General features: G+C 38.7%; 1 protein-coding gene across 1 annotated transcript in view; it reads right to left on the bottom strand.

Moving 5' to 3' along the window:
• The window catches only part of erbb4b (erb-b2 receptor tyrosine kinase 4b), a 338,434-nt gene that overhangs the window by 109,009 nt on the left and 216,743 nt on the right, over positions 1-12,682 (bottom strand). Inside the window, exons 4-5 of the mRNA XM_085249408.1 lie at positions 5,081-5,212; positions 145-210 (exon numbers count right to left, since the gene is read on the bottom strand). Coding sequence (XP_085105534.1) covers positions 145-210; positions 5,081-5,212 — 198 coding nt within the window. The remainder of the gene's footprint in view (positions 1-144; positions 211-5,080; positions 5,213-12,682) is intronic.

Genomic DNA, 12,682 nt, shown 5'->3' with positions numbered 1-12,682 from the left:
GTACATTGCCAGGTATGCTAAAGATATGCTAAATTTTATTTTTGACCCACAACAGTTATCAGTAAAGTTTTGATGCATGCAAAAGTCACTCAGTGGTGATTCTAACAACTCGAAGTTCTAATCAGATAATAATAATTAACTTACAGCTTTGGCACTGGTCCTCTTTGGGTCCCCAGCAACGGCCATTGCAGGAACGGTGGCATTTTTGACCTGCACAGAGGTTCAAGGAAAGAGACTATTGGCATTTCAAACTGCAACTTCACAAACTATTGTCAGTGTCATTCAACCTTAAAACAGATCAGAGAATTGCTGCTGGAGTTTGTCTTCAAGCACTCAACCAAAGGCAAACCAAACTCACATAGTGAACAAAACTATGGAGGATCATGTGGTTTAACTTTGAATTCACTTAATATCTATTTGTATGTTTTTCTTTGGATATGCATGCATAGGTGCATTCTGTTTGCTCACACTGAGCAATTGTGACCTTTTTAAAACTTTGAATAAGTCTTTCTTCTGTTATACCACAATAGTGTCTTTCTCGCCTAGTTATGCAACAGCTCAACTTCTTCCTGGATATAATCCTGTACATGTTAGGATTGATTTTTAGATTTTAATGTTCATTGACTTCCTTCAAATCCCTTTATTGGTATTTTTTAGGGATACAATTGTGCAATTTGTGCTAATGTTCTTCTTTTTATTTTTGGCTCTTGGTCCTTCTTTTCTGTTTGAGTCCTGCTTATGCTTGTCTGCCAGAGCAGTTTGTAAACTCTTTATACAAAAACTCTTTAAAGGCACCAAATAATTAAAGTTATTGCCATCATTGCAATTATGATTGTAATCATTGAACTGTAGGTACTGCAAGTAGCATGCAGCAGTTAATTTCGTTAATATGACGATGATACTACATTTAACTGATACAATCTTAAGAGTTAAGAAAAAAACCTTTGAATTCTCAACATTGTTTTTTTTATACATATATATTTTAAGGCAGGAAAGATCCATCTTCCTTGACTGATATATGCTGTTGTGGTAATAAAATCCAAAATAACCTTGGCACAGGTTATTTTGGGAAAATGAGATGATTCTTTTTGCCACTTCACGCTAAACCAGCCCAGCATGAAGCCAGCACACATCAGGTTGAGATAAAAGCAGTAAAGGAGCGGTAAGCAGCATCATACCCTCAGAGCTTTAGCCAGTGCCTTTCTGGGTTTTTGGAGGACTTAATTGACTGTCTAGTAATTGACTGCTGGGAGAAGTGAGTCTGGATAAGTGCAGAAGTGCTGTCCTCTGTCCATCAGCCTCTCCAGATGAGAGCTATTAGCATCCGACTGACTCCATTGCTCAACATGAGAATCTCCATCTTCTGCCCTCTTCTTCTTCCTCATTTTTGAGCCCATCTACTACACATTTTTCTCTTCATCCATCACTTATAGATTCATCACTCCTCTGTAGCTCTCTTTCCCTTAGTGCCTATTCCTGTCCCTTTTTTCTTAAACCACTACATTTCTCTATTTTTTTTCCTGTTTCTCCAGTGTGTCCCTATTGAACTGACAATTTAGTAAAATTTGAGAGAAAGGCTGGCAGCTTTGTCTGTATGAAAGCAGTATACAAATGGGATATTAATACAAATGTCCGCCAGCCATACAGGCAGAACTTCTGCTGTTCTTCCTTAATTCTTTGTTCTTCTCCGTGCTATGTGCCCCAGGAAGTCAAGTCAAAGAGTTTTCATTCAGTGACCATGGCCTTCACTATCTCAGCTTCTAAATCCTCATTGACCTTGTATAACACCGTCAAACCCCCTTTCCCGGAATGCACCGTAATCTTTAACATCCCCTGAAGGTTAAAATGTTGAAACTGCTGCCATACCAGCGTCAGTGTACAGCAAGCGAAAGATGGAGGTGTTTAAACAGAATCAACAGGGCATCAGTTTAAAAAAACAGAAAAAAAGATCACAGTCCTATTTTGAAACCAATAACATAACACAACCATGGCACAAATAAGTCACAAGCAAAACAACATGAAGCTTGTGTCGCCGCAAAAAATGAAACAGAGATTATGTTCTCAATTGTGGATTACAAATTTGCAGACCCTTGATCTTTCAGCGAGGGTGGAAGACTTGCAAAGGAGTCGGGGTCGATCAAGGGCTAACAGGGCTGCAGGGAGGAGGGTGATTGAGCAGAATATCAATGCTTGGAGCTTTTAGCATGCATCTGAAGCCCTCAGCTAGTACTATGAGATGATTCCAAGGACATATGCATCAAAAAGGAAAAGTCTGTTTGTTTATATCAGAGTCAGTGATAGCGTATTTTATCATTTGTTTATTTGTTTCCATTTGTAAATGAATGAGATGAGACAGTTTGAAAAAAAAAAACGTGAAAACAACATTGGATTTAAATGTCAAAAAGTGTGAGAAATTAATGTTAATTAAAAACAAAAAGAAACGAGTATGCTAAGAGGTTTAGTCAGCAAATTAATAATAATGGGTCAGAGGAGATCAGTAAATGCATTGTTATTTCACTGATCATCCCCTGTCCTCTGACAGATTGAGTATGTGTATTTCACACTAATAAATCCCATCATAATGCTATGCATTCATTAACGGGTCTTCCAGCTGGCTACAGAAGGACATTTAAGTGATGTGAGCTAGCAGTCATTGTGAATTGTTATGGTAAGCAGGGTGACAGAATAGGGTCAAAGGGTGATTTTGTGATGACAGTGTTTTGCTGCTCACATTCAGTCATTTATTGTGAATCGACCAGGTTGTGATAATGGGCCTCCTCTGGATCCTTTCTTTTGTCAAAGATAACCTGCCACTGAAAGACCTTGGCAAGTGTGTGGGGAATAATTGTGAAAAGACATTTTTAAAGACTAATTCAGAATTAGCACAAATTCCTGCAAATTTGAGTTACAGAAACTGCCAGGTAGAGTGGCCGTGACTTCATTCAAGTTTGTTTAAGCAACTGAGCCATCACATCTGCTACCCTCATTATCAGGGTACACTGTCTCAGCTACTTTTTTTTTTAAAATCAAGAAATAAATTAAATGACAGGTGAGAGAAATTAAAGATTATTATTATTATTATTATTATTATTATTATTATTATTATTAGGTTGTTTAAAAGGGAAAAAAAACTGTCTATCAGTTGCAAAACTACCTTAAATATATACCATAAATAAACTAAATAAAAAAAACAACAACGCCTATTTGGTAAAAGTTTGATTGGTAAAACTTTAAAATAAGGTATTGGGCAACAGTAACTCACTCAATGTATAAAAGTGTATTACATACATAAAACAACAGAATGCACACAAACACACACACCCACACACAAAAAAAGGGACCATGTTCCCTTCACCCTCCACATCTTCTCGAGCGCTTCTCTCAGCCCATGGTACTTCTTCTGCTTGTCCACCACCACTATGTCCGGCTGGTTAGCCATCACCAGTTTGTCTTTCTGTATCTAGCTCGGTCATTCTCACCCACACTAGGGAATGTGTCCCATTTTGACCTCCAGGCCATACTCGGCATATGCTCAGGTGACTGGATGGGCCATTCTAGCAGCTTTATTTTGGGATCATTGCCTTTCTGAAACATCCACCCTTGTTTCATATTCATAGCAGATTTTTATCAAGAATGTCTTGTGTTTTGTTACAGTTTTCTATTCATCTGTCTTTCAATTATATGAAGTGTGCCAGTGCAGTATGATGTTCCCACCTCCAAACACTGTCGTTATGGTGTTGTTATGTTCCATAGACTTCAATTTTGGTCTCCTCTGACCCGACTATATTGTCTCAGTATTTCACAGGTTTGTCTAATTGCTTTTTTAGCAAACGTTAAAAACACTTCAACATGCTTTTTTTTTTTCGACAAAGGAGTCTTGCATGGTGAGCTTGCATACAAGCCATGTTGGCTGAGAGTATTACTTATCGTTTTCTTTGAAACAATTGCATGCGCTCATTCAATGTCTTTTTGTAGCTCTCTACAAGTGGCCCTTGACTCTTGGAGAACTCTTCTGATAAATCTATTTACTCCTCTGTCTGAAATCTTGTGGCACACCTGGTCGTCTACACCAGGTTTATGGTAAAGCATGTTTTGATTATGGCCCCAACAGAGCTCACTGGAACTTTAAGTAGTTCAGAAATTCTTCTGCAACCATTGCCTTCAGTGTGTTCTGCAGCAATAAGGTTGCAAAGGTGTTGAGAGAGCTCAGTGGTTTTACCCATCATGTTTCTTGTGTGACACCTTTGTAATGAGACACCTTTTTATAGGCCATCAGTTGGGACATAACCGGCTGATATTAATTTGCACTAAAGTGGCAGGATTGCTTTTTAATTACTGATAGATTTCAGCTTGTGTCATGACATTCCATGCCTTTTTACACCTCCCTTTCTTCATGCATTACTTCTTCAATAGTTCTCCCCTGTGTCATTTCTCATTATTACACATAAAATAATTTATGGACAACATATGGTTTGATTTCTTTGCATGTGTGGCTTGGATAGGTTATTACCGACATCTGATGGAACCCAGTATCACAGCAAAACATGTAATAGACACGCCAGTCCACCTTGTCCATTTCTACAAAACGTGAAATGGACATGCATGGAGAAATTGCATTACTGCATGCAGAAGTTGCATTACCAGTGGGGGGAGATAATATGTTTAAAACCAAGAAGTTGGTAGTGAGCAAAAAATGTGTGAAGTACATTCCATGGTCCTTAATTGCCAGAAACAATTAAGCTAGGCGGCTAATATGTGTTTACATGTAAATGTGCTAATAATGTCTGTTTAAATCCTGTGATTATTTTCACGTTGGGTTGAAACAAAATCTCTCTCTCTGTTGTTACTCCAGCTTACTACAACTCTCTGAAATGTTTTGCATGCATCTACACTTCATGCTTTGGAGAGGAAAAGCATAAAATGGAAACGTTGGACAGGTACGTTGTTTTTGAAATCATCTTTCCACTGATTCAGATTTTTGTTGGGCTTTCCTGGATATCCATATATTTTAAGTGCCTTTTTTGGCTTTTGCAAATAATTTTTTCTCATTTTCTTCATGTGTACCATTTGGGTTACTTACATGTGACACTGCTGTTGGTGGGCACCACCACAGGTTGGATCCTTGGGTACTTGACGATATCTTGCCAATGGATTGTGTCCGCATGGCACAAGAACTTGTTTTGGTCAACATAAACACCTCCATTTAGGATTTCTGTAAGAAAACAAATAAATAAGGGACACACTAAGTACATATATACAAAGAGCTCTCATGTCTTTTTACCTGTAGGATGTACCAAATTCAGCATGCTGCCCTTCTCTGGATATGTTTTTCAACTGATTGACTTTTTCCTTCTAATTTTTCAATAACAAAGAACATGACTAGATGAAGTTAAAGCCATAGTCATTAAAAAAACGTAAGGACTACGTTTTTCTTTTAGCTGGGGAGAAGAAATTATTTGGGGTGAACAGTTGATTTTGAGTCACACAGATGTAATGATTGCTGTTGGTGTGAAGCACCAAGGACAAAGCCATGTTATATTGCTGTTATTACAACCTCTGATCTTTTCCCATTGTGTTGTTTTTCTCATCCTTTTCCTTCTATGCTGTGAGCCGATAGAATCAATTATGCCCCATGGCCAACATTAAATCCATAGGATTTTATCCTCAGTAAGGGGCAGCAGGCCTAATATTGTTTTTTTTTTTTAATTGTATTTCATCAAGGATGTGATGTATCTCAAATCATAAAATGCTTTCCCTTGTCAAACCAATGATCATCAGGCTTATAGGGACAATTGATCCCCCCCCCCCCCCCCCCCACACACACACACACACACATAGAAATGTACACCACTGTCTGTTGAATGATTGGATACGGAGGGTGGTTCAGATTATCGTCATGCAGGACTTTAGAGAATGCTTAATCTTGACTTTTATGAGAGAGAGAAAGAGTGCTAAAGAGAAAGAGAGAGACACATAAAGAAAGGCACAAAGAGACGGAATGCAGAAAAGGAAAGAAGAAGTGAAGCCCAGTAGCAGATTTGCATTATTTACAGAGCTTGTGTGTTCTCTATCTCCATACAAACAGATTACTGACACAGGGCTGAAACCAATGAGACACATAATCATACATGAGGCGCCCCACCAGCTCCACACAGAACGAGCCAAATACAATATCATCCCACAAAGGCTCATATAAATAATAATCATTGGATAATAGGTGGCAGTGGTATTACCTACACAGATTCCCCACCCCACAACCCCAGCCACCACCACCCCACCCCCATCTATCTGCATTTGTGCTGGGAGTTAGGGAAGAATTTAATCCTGCTTCTCACCACATAAGCGATATCGCTGGACCAGGAGGAGGCCATGTCTCAAATTCAAATAGTTTACACAATAGAACGATTTGAACCGCAGTTTAGCGAGATACATGTATTTTTTCTGTGTATTCATCTTCATCCTGGCTGGTTTGTTAGCTAACATGTATCAAATGTATACATCAAATTATACATCGGTTATGAAAAATATGTATATATAATTATTATTATAAATATTTAAAGTTTACCGATCTTACAAAATAAAAATACATCATTATTATCACTTTGTAGTGGTGGTGATCTATCTAAAGAAAACAACAACTATGAAACAAGACAAAACATATTTGCTAATCCCTGTGCGTGTAACCTAGAAAGAAATGCTGCTTCCACGAATATCAGCTGGACAGATGCAACAGTCGTGCTCTCAAACACTATGTGTAAATCTCTCACAAGTGGATCCCCTGACTGTCTAACCCATTGTCTAATTCTTTTCACACGTGATGCATTTAGACATGCGCTACGCATACAAAACATGTATTAATAGTCTGACATGACATGTTCATGAATTTAGATTGTAGTTTACTGTAATTCGCTCCCTGAGGGCGCTTTGCCCAGGACAGTTTTAGTATTTCCCATCAGGATATTTCATGGCCTTCCTCATCAAGATATGAACAATTAACAAACAAATATTACATAATAATTACAATAACATTCCCTTCTCATGCAGGCTTTAGTTTTATTAGAAATACATGCTTGGCTTGCATATTTTCTGGCTGTGCAGCTGGTAGCCAGGGGGAGATCAATGGTTAAATTCTGTTGTTGATTGTTTGGTGGGTAGAGAAAATGTCTTAATTAGTTTGCTCATGTAGCTACTACTCATATTTCTGAAATGCACCCCCCTAAATCACCTCCAGCCTTGTCCCGAGAGCAACTCCAAGCATCTCTGTGTGACTGCAGGCTTCAAAAGGTGCAGCAATCTTCAGTATCAGGCTGCATAACCATTGCAGAAAGACAATATGATATTCAAGGCAGCACAAATGTATCCTGGTAATTGCAAAATGATGTTAAGTGCTTTCTTTCTCTTTTTCTTCCCTTTATTGCAGTGTGGGGATGAGTTTGATTAAGACTGGGGGGCAAAAAGCAAACCAATCATCAGAAAAAAAAGGCACATTAATGAGTGCGTAAGGCTGAATTAATTGGTGCAGAGTGAACAACTTAATGAAGACATATGTAGGACAACAAAAACCCCATAAATCTGGCCGAGCTTCTGTAATGTTGGAGAATTACATTATCGTATACCTTTACTTTTTTCTGTACACTTAAGAAAATCCATGTGTTGAATCAGCCCAATCAAGGAAACAGATTTACTGCGATTCTTAACTTCAGTCTCACTTTGTGCTGTCTTTCAGTGTCAGGAAGAGAAACACCCTTGTTTAATAGAGCAACCACAGTAAGCTAGAGAGTAGTTAGAAATATAGACAGGTACCCAGGGACTCAGGAAGACACTCAAACAGTCAGGCTATTACAGTAGATAGATAGGTATTCAATCAAAAAGATAAAGGTGTTTCCTCTATCCTATAGCAGTGGAACTGGGGATTTAGCCCTGGGTCTCCAACATATTGTCTTATTGACTCTGAGAGCTTCAGCTTGGTTTCAGGCGATTGTTGCTATCAGCTCATCAAAACAGTAGGGAGAAACTCTGCGGGAAGATCAGGATGCATTCTGGGTCAACAAGGCTAAATGCTCAGGCACACATCCTGTTGGACATCACAGCAGAAGTATTAGTTGCTAGGATGCATTCCTGAGATGGATTGGCAGAAATGCAGCAAAATAAGAGATGAGACATGACATGCAGTATACACATACAGGCACACAAACGCACACAGAAAGAGCATGCTCAAAAGCCCTTGACATATATAAACATTTACAAATATGGCTCATGCTTGCTATTAATGAGGTCCTCATCGCATGGCTTCAGCATCAATTAAATTACCAGATTGCTTTATCAAAAGGTCACTAATTTCAATCTTTGTGTAAGAGCAGGGGCGGGTGGGGAATGTCAGTGCTACTCAGCTGGCCCCTTGCAATTTCTTTTACGCATCAATCATAGTTTCATTTCCAATCAATCTAAGAGAAATGGATGCTTCGCAAGTAAAGCGTAGAGAATGGCACTGCACAGTTTATCTAATTCCACTTACACTGTGTCACCATTCACCGATCTGCCGTTAGAAGAAATAAAATATATATTCAGTAACTGGTTTAGGAATGCTAAAGAATAAAAGAGATGGCAATGGTATCAAAAACATCTAACAACAACATGTACCATGGAATGCAATAAAAATCATACAATTATTAAACAGTGCAAGGTTGTGAAAAATACCATTTTTTTCTTAGTTTTTTTTATTGCGTGTTACTATAAAGTTATTGTTATTATACGGTTTTTGAGGGCTAATTTTCAATTTTTAAGTGTAAAAACATAATAAGGAGTAACACATACACACTGTTAAAGTAAAAAATAAAAAAAACTGCCATTGTGATATGATGTATTATCAACTGCCACAGCTGAAAAAGGAATCAAGAAAGTGCAAAAAAAAAAAAAAAGTAGTTTCTGGAACTGCCACTTGGGGCTGATGCTAAATGTGAAAACTCCCCATCATTAGAATCTTAGCTTTGTAGCAGAAATAAGCATGTTTACAGTCTGGTACAAACTGTATAACTAACTGTATAACTAAAAAAAACACACAAATGGAAAATTCCTGTGTCTGGTTTTAAGACACTGCTCATGCTGCCACCCACACTGTAAAAAATCAAACTTGCAGTTGTTGAGCTTACAGTCATTTCTTTCACAATTCAACAATAAAAGTTCAGTTGGCCCATAAACTCAAATACATTAAGGGTTTCAACTAATCATTTAACGTTTTGGAGCAAAAGTTGGTCTCAGATGAAATTTATTGCTGGCAAAATGAATGAATTCAAGTTTTACATGAGTTGAAGCTATTGGCGCCTTTCTGTGCCTGAGTACGCATGCGCATCTCATATTTTTGGATGCTACGGGGTCTACTTTGCGCTTTTGCAAGGACTGAAAGCCACCTGGCCGTCTGTCTTAATGAGAACGTGAGGCTTTTTATACCAGGAGCTGGATAGATCGTTCATCTCAAGTTTCTAAAGGCAAGTAATGTTTCTTTTATTATATCAGACAGTATATGTTTGAACAGTCTCAATTTGTCTTTTAGAAATATCACAACTGAAGTTCTTCGTATTTTTCCGAAACTTAGCATAGCATTACTTTCTTGGCTAAGAGGCCTTGTGGCTTATGGGTATGTGTTTACTATATCATTTAAGATTCCATGTCACAAACTACGTGCCATGTCACAAAACAATGAAAATCCGACAAACTTCGCTACTAAAGAGGCGCGCTCATATCTGACAAGCCTCCGCGACACCCCCTATGCGTATTTCATGAAGTGCAGTCTGTGGCCGCCATACCACCTAACGAAACAAAATAGGCTGGCTCACTCATGACCAACGGCAGCAACCCCCCGCCGCTATTTAAATAAAATAAAATAAAATTCGGGGGCGCCTGCTGCTATGTCTTAATTTGTTCGAATCACATTTAGCCAATAAAATGTGTGCTTTAGTTTCTGTGTGAACGGGGTGGTGGAGTCCTCATGGCCAGCGAGCTCCACTAAATGAACTAAATGAAATATGAGATGTGACAATATCGTTTATATCGATATAGTCTATGTTACATTATAATTATACTCGTGGAGCCGCAAGTTTGCCTCTCTTTCGTCCACTTTTGTCTCTACGCTGTGTTACTCCGCCTCTCTCCTTCACTGAACACAACTCCCCCTCCCCCATCGCTTCACCTGCAGGCAACGACAAGATGGACACGGCAGCTATCAAAGAGGAGCTGGTCGGTAGGGTTGCCAACTCCCTGAAAAATAAATAAGGGACACCTCGTGGCCAGGGCCGGGCGACCCAGTTGTCTTCACCCTTCCCAGTGTGGTGAATTTTCTAGCTCTTTTTTTGTGTGTGAAATTATTTTTTTAACCATTTGACTTGAAGTTGATTTAAGTAGATGCATATTCTATTCTTTGTGATATGAACACATGTGAAACAAATGATCATTTAGCCATTTATTTTTAGCTCAAAATGACAACATTAACACAATAAAACAGGTCTCCTTCTTAAACAGAAGCCTGTCATGCTTAACTTTTGAGAATATAAGTAAATCTTTCTTTAAAAGCACTCTGTCCTGCTTAACTTAAAATAATAGAAAACAATAGAAAGAAAAATATTCTTGTAACAGTGCACATTTAGTGCATTTAGTACAATTGGCTTCAGTTGAGGTATTATTTCAGCTTTTCTAATCAGCTGCACCTGTTTGTAAACCCGCTTGTTCCCATGATTACGCATCATAACTCATCATCATTATTCATCTATATATTACTTTTATGTATTAGTGATCTATTTGTTGTAATCATCTATCCTTGCAGTTGTTTATTACACAAAATAAGTTATATTATCACACTTCTGGCCACATAGCGCTGATATTCACTGCACATGCCCATATTAACATTTTCCAGCCAGGTGTTTTCCTTTTCCCATTCTTCCCTTTCTCTGAGGGGAACAAACATTGCTGCTCTAACGCTGGGCTCACACTGTGCGATTTTTGGCCCATTTTGAGCCGATTTTTGAGTGATCGGACCGATTTTGGCCTTCATCGTGCGTCGTGTAGTATACGTGGGGTAAAGAGAAGTGATTAACACCTCACGACCAGCTCCCGATCATCAATCGCTCGTGAGGGTGTCACCACAGGCGCTCACACTGCTCACGCGCAAACGTAAACGTTGGTGAAAAAGACGGCGCAGCACGGCTGTGCAGCGTGTGATCTGGACACAAGCGATGGAGGCACTAGTGATGGGATTTCCGGCTCTTTTTACAGATCCGGCTCTTTCGGTTCGGCTCACTAAAAAGAGCCGGCTCTTTCGGCTCCGAACCGGCTCTTCAGGTTGTTTTGTTGCTTTAATTAATTTATTATTAACAATAATATAAAATTATGCACAAAAGGAATTACTAACGTAAAAAAAGTGGTTTTATTTATATATGTTTATATATAAATATATGCGGTGGCCCCTAGAGACAAAACACGTACAAACTCCAAAACACATTTCTAGCATGAACTGAACTTCCAAAGCAGAGCTACTAGATCACTTAAATTACACAATTGAAAGCATGTGTGTATTGTTTGTGTATTTATACACAGGCACTCATATATATATTCAAATAATTTAAAAAAAAGTTCATTTACCTGTTACTACCACACACCAAATCCGGTCGTTGGTACTTGCTGGCTTGTGTAGCCACAAGATAACAAAGGCTCAACACTGCGCCCAGCATCCTGGAGCACTTCTGTTGTCTTTTGTACGTGTTTTGAGTTTTTATGTGCTTCTGAGTTTTTACGTGCTTCGGAGTTTGTACGTGTTTTTACGTGTTTTGGAGTTTTTACGTGTTTTGGAGTTTGTACATGCTTCAGAGTTCATACGTGATTTGAAGTTTGTATGTGCTTTGTCTCTAGGGGCCACCGTAAATATACTTTTATTTATTCACTCCACATAAAATGTAATAAATAAATCACATAATACAAAAATCAACTATTCACATTTCAAGTTTTAACTATTTAAATTTTCAGCTTTTTTCTTTTACAAATTTAAAGTGAAAACAACACAAAACACTGCAAACCACAACACAATTAAATATAAATTATAATATGAAAACAAAAAGAACATGCATATTCTCTGTCATATGGGCCTGCATGAATAAACTTTCTGAATCCTTTATCATCTGCAACCGAAAATAGTTGTGGATGATTACTATACCTTTCTAATGTTGTTGTCCCTGCCTCTCTTTCTCTCTCTCTGGCTCTGTTCCTGTGCTACTGAGTGTAACTACCGCCCCTCCCCCCCTCTGCCCAGCGTAAAGCACAAGGCTCGCTTGCAGAGTGCAGCGGAAGAAAGTGCGAGAGAGAGGCTGAGAGAAAGAAAAAAAAAAAAACACGTGACGGCTCGCGATAAGGAGCCGGCTCGCGTCGTTCACGTCAAAGAACCGGCTCTAAGAGCCATTTCGTTCGCGAACGACCCATCACTAGGAGGCACAACTTGTAGAACTTTGGAAAGCTCATCCGAGCCTTTTCGATGTGGCATCACACAATTATCACGACCACAACAACCGTGAAAATAGTTGGATTTACATTGCTGCTCAATCACAGCTGCCTGATCAATGTTTTTCATTAGCAATTTAGCAAAGTTGATGGTGGTGGTGTGTCTGTGTGAGTGAAAGACAGAGAGAGCGAGCGACAGATT

This window comes from Mchenga conophoros, linkage group LG16 (assembly GCF_057382185.1).
Source record: "Mchenga conophoros isolate Kocher_MC1m ecotype Shallow Benthic linkage group LG16, M_conophoros_male_GT1.1, whole genome shotgun sequence".
Taxonomy (NCBI): domain Eukaryota; kingdom Metazoa; phylum Chordata; class Actinopteri; order Cichliformes; family Cichlidae; genus Mchenga; species Mchenga conophoros.
This window is presented reverse-complemented; position numbering and strand designations above follow the sequence as displayed.